Source organism: Zea mays, chromosome 1 (genome assembly GCF_902167145.1).
Source record: "Zea mays cultivar B73 chromosome 1, Zm-B73-REFERENCE-NAM-5.0, whole genome shotgun sequence".
Lineage (NCBI taxonomy): Eukaryota > Viridiplantae > Streptophyta > Magnoliopsida > Poales > Poaceae > Zea > Zea mays.
Window position 1 is genome coordinate 99,808,057 of NC_050096.1, and position 19,590 is coordinate 99,827,646.

A 19,590-nucleotide genomic window follows, 5' to 3' on the forward strand; every position below is an offset into this window, starting at 1 on the left:
TTCAACATAATATCCAGTTATATGCTATACATTTACTTAATAATTTTCAATTTACAACAACATAAGACCAGGACCAACGCTTTTGATGTTCCTCGTCCTGACCCATCTGGACAGCACTCAATTCACATCGAACTCCCGCTCATCAGGGATTTGATATCAAGCAAGCTTAATCAGCTTCCATCCCGCCACCGCATGGGTTTCATAGAGAAGCTGTCACATTTTGATGCGGAGGTTGGTAAGGCGTGTTCAGTTATTAAACAGAATCTTCAGCAGATTGTTGAGAAACAATTCAATCTATCTGATGTTTTTGGCGAGTTAATTGATGAGGTCCTCCGTGCCGAGGCGGGTGACAACGAAGATGCTTATGATGTGCAGAAAACCACATCAAAATCAGATGATATTCTTCCCCAGACAGCTGGTTAGTCTGTTTAATGTATTTACGTCAATATAAAAAAGTTATGCAATCATTTATCCATATGGTTTTGATGCCATTATTTTTAACAATGTTTTATTTGTTTACATGACACGTACAGAAGGATGTACGTGTCCGGCCCCCCCAACTGTACCCGATATGTCTACTCCAGTTTCTCAGCTGGATACGCAGTTTACAGACACACAGGTACATGAATTACTGTTAAGGCAACAGCATATTCGTGTACTATTAGAAAGTTGTCCCGATGAAGCTGATATTGATCTACTGGTTCATACAAATATAACGAAACAGAACAAAACACCTACAACCTCAGTGGTAATGTTTTTACAATCATTGTATTTTTTCATTCTAGGGTTGTATTAATCGTTTTATGTAAATAGCATATAACCATTACAATTTTTTCAGGGTAAACATGGTGACGGTGGCAAGAACATGCCGACCAATACAAACGTCACTCCTAAAGCAACACCACACATGGATCCTGACGCGCCGATATTTGATGCGACACCGCAAATCAAGGTATGTCTAAACCCCCTCGTGTTTTTTCTATATTCTCATTAGCAGTTTACTAAATTTGTAATCCATTTATACCATCATTTGTTAGTCTACTGGCGGCGTACAACAAGTGGCAGAAACAGACTTGCCTGACAGTGGTCCATGCTTTGATCAGACTCCATCTGAACATGTCAGCTCAGTAATTTACATTTTCTTTGTAGTGTTCAACTTATCACAGAATTTTTACAGCCATGCTTCACAGTATAAATAGGTTATGCATCTTACAAATCAGTGTTATGCCCATTTACATATACATATATGCTGTGTAGATGTGCATGCAGTTTTTGCATAACTGCTAGCTGACTATGATAAATTACACATTCATTTATGCAGTTTGCAAGAATATTTCTTTCTCTTCATATGTATCAGTAATGGCAGCTCATTAATTTTATGCCAGTTTATGACACTTCATTCCACATACGTATATTCCACTTTATGTCAGCTCAGTTATTTTCATTTTCTTTATAGTTGTCAAAATTGTTCATAGAGTTTTATGTATATTTTCATATATATTTTTAGGTTTATGTTGAAACCGATCCAGCTACAAACACTCCACAGGTTGGCCAGGCTTCTCTTGATTCGGAGATGCAAACTGTGTTAGCTCTACGCGAATATTTGTGTGGTCTGCAATCTGACACCCGCAGGTACGAAGTTCATACTTAATCTAAATTTGTTTATATGCTTGTAGATTTACGCCACCTTTCTAATTGATTTAAAAAATTCACCAGGACCATAATAGATTATGGTGAATATTCAGCGACATGTTCTGACATATATGAATCTTTTGTCGATGGGAAGTGTCTCGACAATGGATTCATGCAGTGTTTCATCCAATGTGTTATTCATGATGCAAAAAATCAGCAGACTTCCATGAGTTCAAACAGTTTGGTTCTTGATGTTAATGTTGGGGTAAACTATTGTAACTTACATACACCATTTTCATATACAAATTAGATCAACCCAAGTACACTCACTCCATTTATATTGTTTATTGCAGTCAATACTCAACTTTGAGGAACAGGAACGACACAGTCGCAATCCTCAACCTTTTGATGAATCTGTACTCCACACACTTCTAGACAATTCATTGCCTGAGACAGATGAGTTGGACCAATGCAAAGCGGTAACAATCCTATTTCATAATCCAAACACAATTCCTTTTAAATGTAACATATCACATTGTTATGCTTTTGTAAGTTACCCTGTTAATTTTATGCTTTTTTTACACGGTCAGATCATGGTCCCCATGGTAAGCAGGGGGCATTGGACATTGTATGTTGTCAACAAGGTCAAGAAGTGCATTCATATTTTAGATTCCAACCCATATGGACCAACACTTGGTGGAACTACATGGAAGGACTATCATTTTGCACATTTGGGGTCAGGTGGCCGAAAGTTACCCTGGGCTAAGGTTATTATGAGCAGATTAAACAAAGCAATACAACATGTGCGGCCCAGTTCATGTTTTCCCAAGTTTGGTAACTTCACAATTGACTTGTGCCAAAATTGTCCTAACATGGTAGCTGGATCAAATGACTGTGGTTTTTATGTCATGGGTTACATTCTATTTTATCTATGCGACGAAGGATCTTTGCGGTCAGACATAGAAGCAGTATGTACAAATTTACCATTTAATTCTACAGTTGGCCCATGGCAACACATGGAACAGAGGTATAACTAACTCAGTGTTTTTGTTTTGCAGGGCAACACCAGTGAGATACGGTCTCTTGCGCTGCATTACATCACATTCCACCCGAAGAACAAAGCATTATCGCTGCTCCAAGACATCCAAAGATTCAAGGTCTAAAGGATGTAGTTTAGTTTGGTCATGTAATATATTTTGTATACAATGGTTCCCTAAACTCCAGATCAGTCATGTGTGTATATTATGGCCAAAGTCCGTAGACGTTTCTTAGTTATGTCATTGACAACTTTGGGATCAGCTTTTTTCTAAACTGGCATGTTGTTCCAAACTGTGTTTGAAATGTAATGTATGTTTCTTGCATTTCATTCTTCCAGGTTTCTGTACAATATTGTTATGTCAATAACCTCGAAGTATGCATCTTTCTTGACCGGACTTTACGATATAATTATTGAAAGGCTTATGCATGTTTGTACAGTCAGATTGCTGCATATGTACAGTCAGATTGCTGCATAAATGTACAGTCAGATTGCTGCATAACTGCATAACCTATCTGGACGTATGCATGTTCACGATATAATTATTGACCGTAGTATATGTTCAGTCAGTTTGCTGCATAACTGTTAAAGCTTATGACAAATTACACAGACATTTATGCCAGTTTGCACTACAACTTACGCAGTCATTTTTGTACAGTCATGGTTCACAGGCTTACCCTCTTTTGCATTACACAACGCATAGTTACGCAGGTTTTCACATACATTTATGCTAAGTACATATACAGTCAGACTGCTGCATTACTGTTAAAGCTTATGACAAACTACACATCCATTTATACCAGTTTGCAAGTATATTTATGATTCTTTCTGGAAGTAGACAAACGAACACAGGAATCACATTTACACAAGGAAATATTTGTATCTTATGGTCTTTTACTCTCTACCAGATGAATCATCATCTCCGACATCCACCGTTCGTTTTTTCGACGTTGATGTCTCATTCCATTGCGGGGCTGCAGCTATGATTTTGTTCCTTGAACCAGGAGGCCGTCCTCGCTTACGTCCAGATAGGTTAGCCAATCGAACCCTATTATCCTCGACAGTTAAACACGTACGGCTGTTGTGACCATCAGCTATGCCACATTTCTGGCATTTCCTGCTCATCTTTTTAGCTCCTTTCGCACCCAATTTTAAAACTTGTTGCTCACTACTTTTGATTGTTCTTCCCTTAGGCTTGGCCTTATCTGGTCTCGTCAAGTTTACACCTTCCATATGAAATTCCAGTTTCTACAAAACAAAGATATCAAGTCAGATTTTACTTTCTCATATGTCATCATATATTGTAGCAATGTTTTCACCTTTCTAGCTTCCACATCCATAGAACTACTCTCAACCAGCCGAATGTCAGTGTTATGTTCCAATGTTAATATCTGCATATTACATTGATCATCCTTAGTATTGCATTCATTTGTATTAGAGCCCATTAAAATTTCCTGTGAAATAAAACAAAGTCCAGTGAGGACACAAATTTTATAGTGCAGTATATGTAATACATTATAAAGATCTGTTCCATACCTCGTTCCCATCATCTAATTTGCGTAAGTTGTCTATAGCCATTTCTTCTGTTTCATACGCTTCGACCTATATCATCATTACAATCATGGATCATATTCGACAAGTAATTATGCAAAATTCATAACATCACGAGGTGCGTACCTGGATGTCATCGCAAACACTTGTGCCACAACTCTCACCAGTACCTATATCAGGCTCCACACGCATCAATAACCCTAATAATTCGTCCATCATCTCTAGGGCTTTATCATTCCCAGCTTTAGACATACTCGCATGGTGTACTACTTTCATTGCTTTTTTAAGCAACATCTTCTGTCTATATGATCTAGTTTCTCCATCTTTTCCTTTCAAATTCCTATCGTCTCTTGAAAAAGCCACATCTTGATGCGCGGAGTATGTGTATCGTTGCAAAATATACTCACTTGGGATCCTTTCAATTTGTAGATGCATGAAAGCGCGTACAAGATGAACACAAAATAGACCTATAATTGATTAAACATACATTATGTCATATATTAATCGTAAACAGCTATGCATTCGTAATAATTTATAATTTTTTATAGTATAACATACCTGTATGCTCCCAATGCTTGCACTCACATGAATACTTTCCGGCATCCACATCAGCCCTTATCTTGAATTGGTGTTGACCCCAAACAATTTTATTTGATCTTGTAGTATGTTTCACCACCCAATCATGTTCCTCACCCTCTGTATCACGGTCTATTCGGTATGCAGTTGCATATTTTACTGTCTCCTGAAACCTTGTCATCACAGCTCTAGTGTATGCCCTTGCTACTCTTATTTCAAACATATACAATGTAGTTGTATCCTTTTGACCCTGCAAATTACACAATATAGTATTAATACTGTTTTGGTTTTAATAGCATAAAACATATGTTTTATTAATTTTTTTCACTTACCATGCATCCTAGTGCCTCTTTGGCCTCTTTCATCTTCCTACTATGCAGTAGCTTCATCATTTGCTTTGCAAATTGATGAAGCGGTGTGCTTGCATCCACGTGGGCACTCTTCACCAACTTGTTCATGCTCTCGCTTCGTTGTGTAGAGACCATAAGACCACAATAATCTCCTTTGAAAAATGCAGGTACCCAATCTTTGCGTATGTCATATAATCTGGCAAGGGTGTTGTTCTCGTGTAGGTGGAAATCATCAAGCATCATTTGCCAGGCTGCCTCGAACTCCTTTTCATTCAATGGATGATGTATTATAGATTGGAACCTTGTTTTGAAATCCATGTCCTCAAATCTTGCATATAATTCATTCAAGTGGGGCATATACCTGTTTTGCACATGCCACAAACACAATCGATGTATTGTGTTTGGGAATACTCTGCCAAGTGCAATTGGCATGGCAGGGTCTTGATCTGAAATTTATAAATTTACATAACATAATGCAAGACAATATGATATAATATAGTACATGACATAATAATTACGAGCCATTTTATTACAACATACCTGTCAGCATCACTCGTGGTCCGTCACATCCCATGCATGTTTTGAACGTATTGAATACCCACTCGAATGTATCAACTGTCTCGTCTCCTAGTAAAGCAAACCCAAATATTGTGCATTGTAGGTGGTGGTTCGAACCAACAAACATGCCTAATGGCTTATCATACATATTAGTCTTATGTGTAGTATCAAAAGTAACTGCATCACCAAAATCAATGTACTCGGCTTGCTGGCTAGCATGGGACCAAAATATGCTTAAAATTTTCCCTTCTTTGTCCAGTTGAAAGTCTGAAAAAACTGTGGATTATCTTTCTTGCATAATGAAAAAAAAGATAACAGTTTTGACACATCATTTGCATTTCTCTCCCTTTGCCATGCTTTTTTCCTGTCAAAAAATGTAATGATTATGCACTATATCTAACTCAACACATTACGATTGTTTATGTAATATAAAATACAATTATTGTCAATGCATAATACACTTACAGGTTACTCATGTCCTGCACGGTTATTGGAACGTTTTCTGGGCCACCATGCATTTCAGTAACAAAATCCATTATGCAATGTGGTGGAATCCTGCTTTCTTGCATCACACTAAGGAACTCCATATATTCACGATCATGTGTTTTGTTGCATTGCAATTGCCCTTTTTCTGTATCTTTCTTCAAAAATTCATGATTATGCTCATAGTTTACCAGATCAATCCGAACAGAAATAACATTCTCTTTAGCATCATCGTAGATTTTTTTGAGTTTCATCCCAGCCTTGCACTGTGTTCGTTTCGAACATGTGTTACGTATCCTTGGATTTGCAGCTACCCTTTCAGCATTCTTTCCTTCCATTGAACAGTTCAACCATTTACAATTCTTCCGCTCCCTATATTTCTTCAACGGAAATCCTACCTCGTATGCATATTGACTATAAAAATTATACGCCTCATCCACGTTACTAAATGTCATACCGACTTTAGGTATCAATCTTATATCAATATTGTCCGGCTGCGCACAGAAATTTAACATTTACGATTCAATATCGAATAAATTTAACGTAATACGGGAGAACTTACATGGCTTTGAAGAATATGCGGTGTGTCCTGTTCATGTGGCCCAATATGTCTCATGGGGATGTGCTTCTCTGCGCCGACCACGTCTGCTGTTTTTGTGTGCTCTTCGATATGTCCAGGTGCCCTCAATGCCGCCGGAGGAGTCACAGATACACCCTCTGTGTATGGGGCGATTGCAGACAAAACAGGTTGCATGTCCATTGAAACAGACGTACCTACTGCCTCATGCGCAGATGTTACAGGGAGGATGCCATCGCCAGCGCCGGTGGTGGACATATTCTTCGCCGGCCGGACCTCTCACTTCCGCCGCAGGTAACCGCCGCCAATAATTCAGATGGACGAGCGAACGTGGACGCGGCTGTAAAGTTGTTTTAGTTTCCTGCCGTAACTGCGCCTTTATTTTCGCGCACGAAAATCACGTCTTGCCTTATTCCAAAACCTGCCGTGAACGTCTTGCATGGTTTACGCTATTATGTCTCACAACGTTATGCAGTCGTAAACGTCTATCACATGCAGATATTCGTGCGCGCGATTCCTGGCATGCAAAGATTCCATTTATGCATGAGTTACGCACATTTGTACACAAATTTATGCTTGCGTAATTGCATGTCGCGTGTAAGCCGGGATACGTGGTTATCCTTTGCATAAATGGCGCAGGCTGGCGTCCAGTGGGCCTAAAGCGACCCGTTCGGTCTCCCTGGCTGGGGCTTCGCCCACTAATGGAAGCCCAGGGCTTCCATTACCTCTTCCCTATATATAGATATATATATATATATCTGGCATAAACAAGTTTTGCTACTCTTAGCTGTCAAGAGTGTTTTCACAAATGAAATAGTACCAATTTCTAAGTTTTTGGGGTCTTTAAACCCATCACTATTCTAAAAATACCTTTCATTGGGACTTAACTGAATTGGATTTTCCTTCCCTTTTTTCTTAATTTTCGGTAAGTGATTAAGTGGTACAATATGAGCTATCACATTTGTTAATTCACTATTCCCTGCCATCACCTCCTCCATTATCTCACCACACTCCCCGCTCCTTTTTTCATTTTCCGTGTAGTGAGACAGCTAGGTCCGGTCCTGCACAACTCTTGTCTATAAGTATGAGAAATCGTGGGAGGCCAAACTATTTTTTACTCACAATAGCTATTTAGCAACTTGCTAAACATAAATTTAGGGAGCTTTTTTCTAGATAACTATTGGTCAGGCATACCTTTTCGGTCTTAAAATACTTAATCTTACAGAATTCGTCTTATGTTCTAAAATATTTAACACTCATTTTTAATACATACTCCCTCCGTTTCTTTTTATTAGTCGCTGGATAGTGCAATTTTGCACTATCCAGCGACTAATAAAAAGAAACGGAGGGAGTATATATCTTTATTTCTCAGTTTCTTATGTTCTATGTACTATATATATATTTAATTCCCCTTGATTGTCATGAGCAAACATAAGATATTAACTATTTCTGAAACAGAGAGGACGGGCGGCATCTCGCTCGTTGGCAAGGATTTGTAGAGGACATTACCGTTATGCATGCGTCTGCCTCGCCGCATCGGTCGATTGCAGTGCAGGCAGGTTCCCTCGTTTTATGAGCCTGGTACTGGTAGGAGCGCTTCCGCTATCTGTACGATGGACCAAGACACGCGCAATACCTACTACCAGTACTATGTGTGAGTGTGACCTTTTTTTAATGCAAGTTATTAGCCCTTTTTCGTAGGATCGTGACACAAACCTTCTCTTTGTTTTAGCCTAATTGCCAATATGTACTCTGTAAAAAAGCATGAAAAATGTACAGGTATAGTACAAAGATGAACAACAATCACCGAATAGCATGTTTTCCATGGGCCGCCAGAGTGGAGACTGGAGCGCTGCGCCTTTTATGATACGCACGTGCCGAAAACAGCATGTGGCACGGGGACGCTGTGACAGTGAGCGTGGCATAGGTAGCCCAGCCCCACCCCAGCCATGACCCGTCCAGCCGGCTTGTCTGACCGTTGAGTGGAATTCCATCCCTGTCAGGAGAGGTGGCCCACGCGCAGCGGTTGGTAGTGGGGGAAACGAGAGCCGGCGGGCCCAGGCCAGGCCCCAGCGCTGGGGAAGCGACAAGTGAAGGAGGAGGAAACGAACCCATCTTCACGTGTTTAGCGAGCCTGGCAGCGTGCGAGCTCCGCTTTGCTTTCCTGTGTTTAATAGTATAATAATAATAATACGTGTAGTATATTTATTTATTTATCTATCCAAATCGTGTGAGCGCAAAACAGATGCGTGCGGCTTGTATTGTCCCTATTTGTTAATAACGTGGATGAGAACGTGATTCAGCGGCGATCTAGAGGTCATTGCGACGCTAATATAGAACGGGGGGGCGGTGGGCCCGGTGGCCGCCGGGTCCTTGTCGCGGCCCACGATTAGTCTAATCTGCTCGCGCAACTTGGACGCGCCGCGACGCGCACTCATCGCGCACCTTCGGATTGGATGCCATGCCGCGCAACAAACGCTACGGCCACCACCGCGGGAGTACGCGTAGCACTTAGCAGGCAGGAGGAGATAGGTTTGAACCGCGTTTTTTTTACGGGGCACTGAGGTGTGGGGGTGGGGGAGGGGCGTTGGAGTGGAGTGGAGCACGTTTTGCTCGCGTGGTGGGCCGTCCGAGTGCAATGTTTTTGAGCCTCACCCGCGTTGTCGTCACGTGGTGGCGGGTCCTGCTGCATGTGATGCGAATGCCACAACACATCCATCCGCACCCCTCCCACTGCGCCGCCTGCGCGCGGCAGCACGCGTTCCTCCTGCTTTCCTCCCCCTCCCCCACCCCCATCATGCATTGCAGGCGCAGGCGCGCCGGCCCCTTTTCTTTATTTTTCACCTTCTCTCTTTCAGATTCACAATTCACCACGCAGACGCAGACGCAGTCGCAGGCCTCGTCATGGGATTCTTTTCTATTCCTGTTGCCAGTGAGTCACTGTTTATTTGGATCTTTACGCAAAGGCCCCGCAGGTATTTGCATATTCGGAGCCAGCCACAGCCAGTACTACCACTGTACTAGCAGGCTAGCAGCGAGTGGAAATTAAAGCCAAGAAGACGTGGGACGCGAGGTTGGCCCGGCCCGCGGCTGCATGCACACGTCCATGTCGCCACGTGATTCTCGTTCAGCAATCGATCTACCCCTTCAATTCCAGTGCTCACTGTCGTCTGCTGCGCTGGTCGGGCTGGTGGTACCCGTGTCCCGTCATCTTTTGTTTACCCGCGTCCCTCCCATCTCCCATGCGCGCGTACATCCAGCGTCGTCTCCCTTCCCTTGCTAGTAGTAGTATTTGTTTTGTGTCCGAGAGTGCATGTGGATCTTGAGACGCCTGCGCCACAGGAAGAAAATGTGCCTCGGCCGGCACTCGGCTTGCCCGACGGTTAGCTTAGCCAGGAATGACGGCTCTGCTAGCTGCTTGCTCCACGTCTCCACTCCATGCAGATGGACCGCTCCGGTCTATGGAACATCGTATGTCATCTCGGTTACATAAAAAATCTAACTTTTTAGATTACATTCTAGATTTTTTTTTTAAAAAAATCACCCATATACTTGCCGAGCTCGCCACGCGCATCCCAGCCTCCCGCATGAGGAGGTGCTGCCTCCTCTTCGGCGGACTCTAAAGGGGATACATGGCTTATGGTGAAAGTGCGCAACTTCCGCAGAGCGTAAAACTGATATATCAATAATGCTCACAGTTAACAGCGGTCTAGACCCTCACATGATAATTGAAGTCAAAGAAAGATAATTGAAGTCAAAGAAAGATAATAAATCTTGTTAGTTTGCATTTTCAACCAACTTGCTGAGTACCAACCATAAATGTACTCACCCTTGCTTAAATTGCTGATCAGAAGGATGTGAAGAAGATGAATAATATGATGATGAGATCGATGGTTTATAGTCTAGCAATACCTCTGATCATCTTCCTATCGAAGACCACCCATGTTTTGATGTTACTTTGATGAATACTATTTAAGAAAAAAAGTCCACTTGGACTGTAATAAATGTTACTATAATCTTTATTTATGCTTTCATACATTGTTTTTTGATATGTTACATTTGTAATGTCAACATATGTGGTAAAATAGATCCTCATACATATGCTCTACATTTGGTTTTGTCCTCAAAATCGGGTGTGACAGTGTCAAACCCTATCTGACAGAGGTGTCGAACTAGAACAGTACCAATATAACTGAAAGTCGCTTAAGGGGGTGAATAGGCGGAACCTGAAATTTATATACTTTGAACACGAACTTCACCCGGGGTTAGGATTAAAAATAAGTAATAACAAAATCGAAGTACGGAAGAGAGTTCTTCTTGCTATGAGTTACTTAATCAATGCTCATTAGGGGTAAGGACATGGTCAGTTTCTCCCTCACAGGGCAGGGCTCCATTTAAATGGGGCAGGGCGAGGGAATAAGTTTCCTCCACGAGGCTTCATTGGGAACCCGAATAGCCTATAAAACCAAAGTTCAACCCAACTACCACCGTATATATAATCTTTGTAAACCCTATATATACAATGATGTGTCTTTTATTTTTGTCTTCTTGTTGCCTCTTGACAATTGATATATCTATAATTATTATCATACAGTGGTGTCCTTATGCGAGGAATTGGTTTCGGGAAATGGATGAGTACGGGGGCTGGTCCTCGACCTCGCCTGTCTTGCTGCCATCCCTAGTCTCTCTGCGATTCTCTTTATACTCGAGTGTTGTTACACAATGATATGTTTTATAGGTGAAACTCTTTGTTATACTCCCTCTCATTGATGCATGAAGTTGTTGGTGACACTGTTTACCAAACATATTTTTTTAAATAGCTTAGCTTGAGCGAGATAACACTCACGAAGATGGTTTAAAAAACCAGCTTCCATGATAAAATTAAGCTGTGCTAAATGAGACCTAAAAATACATCTACAATTATGTCCTTTCCAGCAGTACTGCTTCATCCCGTGTTGAAATAAAAACACGAAAAAGATAGCTCCCCCATGTGACCACTTACATGATGGCTTTGTTGATTGATGTTTTTTTTTTTTGTCATGGTGGTCCTTTAAAGGAGCCTTTCATAAAGGTATTTGAACATTTCAAAAAAATAAATAAAGAAAGATGAGCTAGTCTGTCTGGAACTCTGGATGGGCTAATAACTAACTCAGTAGCCTAATTTAGCCATCTTTAGATAGCTAATAGGCTAATGGCTACGAAGTGTGTGGACTAAAAATTAGTCATGTTATTAGGAATCACATGTTGATATAGGACGAGCTAGTGGCTAATTTTAGACAACATCCCTATTATCTACTGTATTTCTCTCGATCATGAACAACCTTTTTCTTAAGGGTGGATTATAAGTTGTTTAACCACTAAGATGTCATTAATCATGAGACTTACTCCTTCGGCTCACAGATTTATCGGTGCATTTCACACATCATACATTATATTGCCCAGAGAAAATTCTACGAGTGCAAGTGCTGTATGAACTGAAAGCTAGACTTTGAAAAAAAAACTTTGACAAAGTCCGATGGAGCTAAGAGTGGATATGCAAAGATTTTCCTGAAATCTGGGTAATATAAATTGTAAGGGCTAGTTTTAGAACCCATTATCCCAAGGGATTTCTATTTTTCCAAGAAAAATTAGTTCATTTTCTCTTAGAAAAATAGTAATCTTTTGAAAAAATGGAGTTCTTAAACTACCCCTAAGTGTGGCACTGAGAATTACCCAACCGTATCCTGGGCCATCAAATTAGTGCATATAGAACTCTGATGTTATAGAACACAATTATGATGATTATAGAACACAATTACGATGATCCACTGTTATTGGAGATGCTAATATTAAGTTAGGACTCATGTTTTTTGTTCCTACGTACGTCCTGAAATCCTTGGTTCCAAACACCTGTTTTTTTTTGTCTTCCTCCTACGTACGCTTTCTATCCCTCTATTTTATACTCGTATTCCTATTTCTTTTCTCCGTTTTGATATGTGCCTCTGTTTTATAATCGTATTCCTATACGGGCCGTGGAACGGTGGAAGCAGGTTGTATGTCATGATCCACGCACGTGTTTATCGTTTCATCAGGTGCGCGCGGGATTGATAGTGAGCTACTGATACTAGCTGGCCAGCTGGGGGAGTGAAGAAACACCAGGGCCAGTGGGGCATCGCATTCGCATCTAGGAGTAGCTTTTGAGCATTGTAAATTTTTTAATAAAATACTATTAAATTTGAAAAAACAAATCGTACAGAGAAGTTGATACTTAGCTAAATTCGCTACAGGTCGCACAGGTAGGTCAGCTCCGATCCCCTGCTAAATTCTGAAGCAATTAAACGTCAGCTGGGAGTATTACTTATCTTATTATAAATAGTTCGATGCATATCAATCACGTGTTCAACCAATTATAAGCAGGGAGCGAGCTACTGGATGGAATAATTCTGTCAAGGCCTCAAGAAGCTTAACTAGCCGTTCGTTCGAGCATCAACTTTATTTTGTTTGATATGAGTATATATATTACAGCTAATGCATCCCTCGTTTTAGCTAACTTTCGCTTTGCTTTCCAGTTTTCGTGTATTTCTGCTCCCACATAATCTCACTTTATTGTCGAGTTTTTTTGTCAAATAAAAGCATCAACCACTTTATTGACGAGTTTTTTGTCAGATAAAAATATCAATACTATACTAACACTATTTAACTAGAAAAGCTACACTAGAGAGCAACAACAACTTAACTATACAAGCTAAGCAAGCATAAGAGAAACCACAAACACAAGCATAACATATGAACAAGCAATTACAAGCTTATGGCACATATTTATAAACCAACATAAAGATAATAATGCAATGGTTTTTATCTCCAGGTTTGGTGGTTTGCCAGCCACTTAATCTCTATTGAGCCAAGCTCAAAATTACCGTCCACCCTCTTACTAATGGTAATCACACAAACAAGATCACTCTCTCTATCAAAGAGAGCGTTCACACAAGAGCTTATGACACTCAGACCCGATCAGACCATTTGGTGCTCATAACACCTCATTCTACCATTAGTTGTCCTCCGTGAACTTCCGTGGGCTGAGCCATAATACCCCTCACAATAACAATTATTTGAAGGTGGAAACAATTACCAAGAGCCTCTCAAGGATTCTCCCCAAACACAAAGCTAGATGGGTGATAAAATTCACCAAGTGTAACAGAAATTTCCCAATCACAAAGATTACCTAGTGTCACCTAATACAATTATCAAATGCACATACTAGATTTATCAACATTTCACACAAATTCGCATTAAACTTTGAGAAGGAGAAGAGGACCGGAAAGTGTTATTCAATCTCTCAGCAACACTCACATAAGACACTTAATCTTTTACTAGAATTTTTTGCACTAAGCATAAGAGAGAAGACAAGAATCCTAGCTTCAAAAAATTGGACCTCGCTTGTGCAAGAATGGGAAACATGACTGAACCATTTGAAAGGGGAGGCACTGCTTAAGCCACCCAGCACGCCTTCCACAAAAGTCGTGGCCAGGCCCAGCATCCACGGCCCCCACCAGAATTTCCTGCGCGGCCTAGCGCATTTTCTGGGCAGGCATAGGTGGCCCAGTAGGCCTACAATGACTAATGCTCCAACGACACAGTCTCAACTAGCAACGCGCCAACGCTCGATGTGGCTCAGTCGGTCAACGGAGCAGCGCTAGAGCAGGGATGAAACATATACATATTCGAATATCTTTATTGGTTTTTTCTTTGATTGTTAATAAAAACGATATAGAATCTGCTATGTAAATTTGTATTCTTGTTTTTAATATTGAGCCTGTAAAGATTAATGAAAGGTAAATCTCAAATTTATTTTATATCTTCTCAAATGATAGATATAAAATTCGGACACAAATACGGATACTGATTCAGATATTTTTCACTTTGTTGTTATAGGGAGAAAATGATGTATAAAATAATTTATACAAAGTTTTATTCTTATTTATAATACTGTGCTTGATAACATAAGAAAATGTTAGCATCGAATTTTATACATGACTAATTTAAAATATTAATTTTGATCTAACAATTCAGATATCTACCTTTCCCTATACGTGTGGTCTCACACGCACTCACACCACCCAACAACTAGGGATGAAAACAGACAGAAAAATATTGTTTTGTCTGATACCATATTCTATTTTTATCCGAACTATTTTTGTATTTGCGTGAAAAACGGGAACATAACAGAAATAAGATGGTAACTACAAAAACGAGAACAAAAATAGTTCAATGTTTTTCGGTCCGTATTTCTGGAATCCCGTTTTTGTAGGGGCATTCCGTTTTATCGGGATATTCCTGTTTTCCCGGATTAGTCATAAAAATGGGATAGGCAACACAGAAAGTAATAGGCAAAAAAATGTCGACTTAGCCCTATCCTTTTATGGCGTGCTCGCTTAATATATGATTCATTGTTCTTGTTTACTAGAGACAATAATGGCATGAGCTTGCTTTGATGGATAATTCTGTTGCGGTTCGAACTCTATTGGACTATCTTGTGCAACTTGTGGTGAATAATTCTACCTTTTTTTGCCTTTCAACTATGATGTCTTTGAAACTGAAGGCTATGAAGTGTGAACTGTGATGCTTGTGATGGCATAGTAGATTAAGGCTTGCTTGCATAATCTTTGATGTTACCATATTAGTCTATTACGTGCAACCATACAAGGTACTCCCTCTTGTCTTGTGCATCTGCAAGTTTGAGGTTGATGATCGATGAAAGTCGACAAAAAAGTGTTGGGTTTGTACAAGCTGTTGATGTTTAATAAACAAAACTTATGTGCTTATGTCAACTTTTAATCTTGTCAAGTTATGTTCTAAACTCCGAATATTGTAATTTGCTAAGTGATGGTACAATATTGCATATTTTGGTCAAAGTTTCGATTACCGTCCGTTTTTGTTGCATAAATGTTTATTCCGTTTTCGTGTAACAGTCCCATAACCATTCCCTGTTTTCGGCTACGCTTCTTCTGCTCCAGTTTTTGGTAAAAAATATAATAACGATAATAAGGGCTAGTTTGGCAACCGCATTTTCCATGAGATTTTCAATTTTCCAAGAGAAAATGAACAAATTTCTTTTGGGAAAACGAAAAAATCATGGGAAAATGTGGTTCCCAAACTAACCCTAAGAGGCATGTTTTTCCGACAATTTTCGTCCGGTTTTATCCCTATGGTAACGGTGTCAACCGGCAGAAGCTAACGACGTCAGCGCCCATGCGCCTGCCTGCCCACGCAGACGGCCAGGTCCAGCATCGCGCCAGCGCTCTCACACACACATTTGGGCCACACGCCACTTGCAGACAGCTCGCACCTGCACCCGAAAACTATGGATAGGCGGCCCACCGGCGCAATCATGCACGCATGTCACTTGCTCAACCTAGCCGGTAGTGCTGGGAATATGGGCCGGGCTTTGCGGGCTAGCACGAGCACGACACGAAAATAGTAGTTCAAAGTACGGCTCGGCACGAAATAATATAGGCTGGGCTAGCATGACCTGAAGCCAGACCTGGGATGGGCCTCAAATTTCAGCCCATCGGGCCCAACACGGCCCGCAAAGATAGGCCGGGCTTAAGCCGACACGGCCCAATTAAGCTAATCTGTTTAATTTCTTTAATTTAGTAAAATATCGACTTTATATTGTTGTTATATTTAGAGTTTGTTTGGTTAAATGATACTAGAATTATTTAATATCTTTAATTTAGTAAGTTATGATTTTATATATTGTAATATTTTAATTTTATGTGGTCAAATATACGGGTCGGATTTGGACCGACACGGCCCAACGAAGACACGACGTAGCCGGAACGGGCCTGCCTACTCAACGTTCTATTCACCTTCTAGGAATTTGCCGGAACGGCCTGAGCAAAACTCCGGTTAAGCCTCACCCTCCAACAGAGGGACACCGGTCGGCAAATGGCCAGGTAGACCCGAATATCTCAGCCCAAGCAGCAACTTTTTTCTCTTCTTTTCTTTCCACCCTTTTTAGTTTCTAACTCTTCTAAAAAGCACCAAATAAATTAGCGTTTGAGTTAGTTTTTTACAAACAATTTTAGGATTATCTCTTGCATTCTCATTACGTCACTAAACATTATATATACACACACCCACAGACACATATAGAAACATTATTCATCGCATAGAGTGATGGACCAATGTCTGTCACCCGAACTAACCCACTAGCCTAATCATCGGCATGCCTCTGCTTGTCGCGCCTTCACCACGCCGATCAATCCACCACCACGTCAACCCACATCACCCCAACAACTGTAATGGCTAAAGTAAACATTGAATGATTATAATTTGTTCTTGTTGTATGTTATAGTTAACCATAAATGACTAAAGTAAACTTTAAATGGCTGAAGTAAACCTTAAATGACTAAATATTTGTTGTAGTTGTACGTTGAAGTAAACCTTTAATGGTTGAAGTAAACCTTAAATGACTGAATATTTGTTGTAGTTGTATGTTGAAGTAAACCTTTAATGGCTGAAGTAAACCTTGAATGGCTGAACTAAACCTTGAATGGTAGAATATTTGTTGCTTATATACGTTGAAGAAATCTTGAATGGCTAAAGTGAACCTCGAATGGCTGAAGTAAACCATGAATTGCTGAAGTAAACATCGAATGGATAAACTAAACCATGAATCGCTAAATACTTGATGGTGCGCGTTGCGGGCGACGGACATATCAACCTCATTAAGTGCGACGTGGACCAATTTCAACTCCTAATAGCTGGTGTGCTTGGTCCCTGGTGAAGGGAGCTCAGAGCTTCCAATAGTTATAAGAAGTCCCAGCCATCCCTGCACCACGCCCAACCAACACCAGGAATATGCATGCGTGCGGGCGCGTCCCGCCACCGGCTACATGTGATTCATATTCTTATAATAGATCCTATAATTATGGCAGGTTGTGGGAGTTTTTATTGCATGCGAACAAATTTTGGATGATATTTTTGTTTCCACTGCATACACGCAAAAAATAGATGGAAAGTATCGCATGAAGCATATATCCTTAAATAAAGTTATATAAGTATCTACACCGTGCATCATAATCGATGAAAAAGTTCTAATATGGGCCCAACCAACAACCCAGCTGAAAATTAGGGGCGGTTTTATGGCAGATACGATTTTGTGGCAAAAATTAGGGATAGCTTGATCAGGCGTGCATGCGAGATCTAATTTACAACAGGGACGATATTTTATGGCATGTACAATTTGTTGATTAGTTTTAGTTCGAAAAAATTATGGTAGGCATAGAAATTGACATACGGTACACTAGATGACATATCTTCAGGTTCGAGCGTAAAAACATTCAATTTTGAGTGTAAAAACCCTCAGTTATGAGCGTAAAAATCCAACCAACATGAGAGATGATAACTGTGATGCGTTGTATTTATGATTGTAAAAATCCTCAAGTTTGAGCATAAAATAGTGTTAGACATAGCATAAATGTTGATTTACTCCGAATCAACAACCCCACGTCCATGCAGCCACCGTAAACCAAGGGATTTGATTAGGGGATTCATTTCTTTATTGCAGTCACGGACACCATAGATCAAAGGATTTCCGTTTTCACTATGCACGCGTAAAGTATGACATGCAATATTGTTGGGGGCCTTCGGCTTCCGAAGGTCCTCAAATACATGATTTAACAATGTTTCTGGAGTATGATACATGAACAGGTACCTTCGGACTTAGGTCAAAACCACAGTGTGAAGAAACACAAAGAATACGAAGGATGGCGCAGAGCCGAAGCTATGCGTAGGGGAGCTTCGGCGTGATAGCAGAAAAGGAAACCGACTTAAAGGGGAAAAGGCTATTTAGACCCTGATGGATTACTATAGAATTATTAGCAAATGTAAAGGGCATAGGTGTAATTTTACATGGGTTGCGTCCCGTGCCTATAAATAGATGAACAGTGCTCCCGTACTGTTCACGCTGACTTGGCATTTGCTTTTGCGTCACGCTTGTACTTTTGCCTTCTTTCAAGCCGAAGGTACATCTGTAATTTGTTACCATTATATTTTTCCATAATAATAGAATAAGAAATGAGCTAATAATAATATTTAAGTGTTTATGTTATTTCTCATATTTTATATGAATCCTTCTTCATTATTTGTTGTATTTATGAAGGTATGTCCTTCATAACCTTCATCCGAAACTCATTATATCCCAAGGGAAATAATGCTTCGAAGGACGAAGGACTTTAACGTTTAACAATTTCAGTGTTGCCTTGTTCTTAATTCATAGCATTTAAGGACAAGTCCACAACATTGGCGCCCACCTCCGGTGAACCCTTTTCGACCACCTTTGGCAAGCATCGACCTTCGTCATGTCGCCAAAGAAAGCTTCAACGACAGGGGCTGCCGCTCTGCAGCCGCTGGACCCGAACTAGGAGACCTTTTCTCTTCGAGAGGCCCGAAGCCAGAAGAGCAAGGCCACCAGTCCAACGCCCCAAGAGGATGAGTTGGACGAAGAGATCAAGAATATGGAGATGCTTCATCAGCAAGTGCAAAAGAAGAAGGAAAAAATGGCTCGGCTAGCTGACCTACAAAGGCAGATTGACGAAGCCACTGAAGAAGTACGTCATCTTACTCAAGATGAGCAACACCGAAGACCCCAACACAGAGAGCTGCACCAAGAGGGCTTCTTCAACGAGGATGATTGGTATGAGGATTTCCATCATGGAAATTTTGCTTTTGATGATGCTTCTCCTCTGTCAGCAGAACTGTAGGCTACACCCTCGCCCCCGTCTTACAAGCCACCCTAGCTCCCTATGTATGACGGACACTCAGATCCGAAGCAGTTTCTGATG

General features: G+C 40.6%; 2 protein-coding genes and 1 long non-coding RNA gene across 3 annotated transcripts; 2 read left to right on the forward strand and 1 right to left on the reverse strand.

Moving 5' to 3' along the window:
* Positions 1-66: 66 nt before the first annotated feature.
* Positions 67-2,524, forward strand: LOC103652650 (uncharacterized). The gene is made up of 10 exons (XM_020542032.1): positions 67-418; positions 534-619; positions 725-748; positions 839-952; positions 1,038-1,118; positions 1,508-1,632; positions 1,717-1,897; positions 1,986-2,111; positions 2,223-2,368; positions 2,512-2,524. The coding sequence occupies exons 1-10, from the start codon at positions 193-195 to the stop codon at positions 2,522-2,524; spliced, it is 1,122 nt and encodes a 373-aa protein (XP_020397621.1). The 5' UTR covers positions 67-192.
* Positions 2,525-2,563: 39 nt separating this feature from the next.
* On the forward strand, positions 2,564-2,907 carry LOC109943664 (uncharacterized). Its single transcript, XR_002266715.1, has 2 exons — positions 2,564-2,600; positions 2,691-2,907. It is a non-coding gene; the product is annotated as an uncharacterized lncRNA (long non-coding RNA).
* A 400-nt stretch (positions 2,908-3,307) lies between these two features.
* Positions 3,308-5,391, reverse strand: LOC109943665 (protein FAR1-RELATED SEQUENCE 5-like). Its single transcript, XM_020547161.2, has 6 exons — positions 5,128-5,391; positions 4,778-5,045; positions 4,346-4,686; positions 4,205-4,270; positions 3,988-4,122; positions 3,308-3,916 (listed from the first exon to the last, which is right to left on the reverse strand). The coding sequence occupies exons 1-6, from the start codon at positions 5,386-5,388 to the stop codon at positions 3,563-3,565; spliced, it is 1,425 nt and encodes a 474-aa protein (XP_020402750.1). The 5' UTR covers positions 5,389-5,391; the 3' UTR covers positions 3,308-3,562.
* Positions 5,392-19,590: the final 14,199 nt, after the last annotated feature.

Bases quoted from the DNA above. Each gene is read 5' to 3' on its own strand.
- LOC109943665 (XM_020547161.2), bottom strand. From the start codon at position 5,388: ATGATGCTTGATGATTTCCACCTACACGAGAACAACACCCTTGCCAGA. The intron at 5,046-5,127 runs GTAAGTGAAAAA...TGTAATTTGCAG, and splicing joins AAGAGGCACTAGGATGCATG to GGTCAAAAGGATACAACTAC. The intron at 4,271-4,345 runs GTACGCACCTCG...ATGATGATATAG, and splicing joins GTGTTTGCGATGACATCCAG to GTCGAAGCGTATGAAACAGA.
- LOC103652650 (XM_020542032.1), top strand. From the start codon at position 193: ATGGGTTTCATAGAGAAGCTGTCACATTTTGATGCGGAGGTTGGTAAG. The intron at 620-724 runs GTACATGAATTA...ATAACGAAACAG, and splicing joins CGCAGTTTACAGACACACAG to AACAAAACACCTACAACCTC. The intron at 2,112-2,222 runs GTAACAATCCTA...TTACACGGTCAG, and splicing joins AGTTGGACCAATGCAAAGCG to ATCATGGTCCCCATGGTAAG.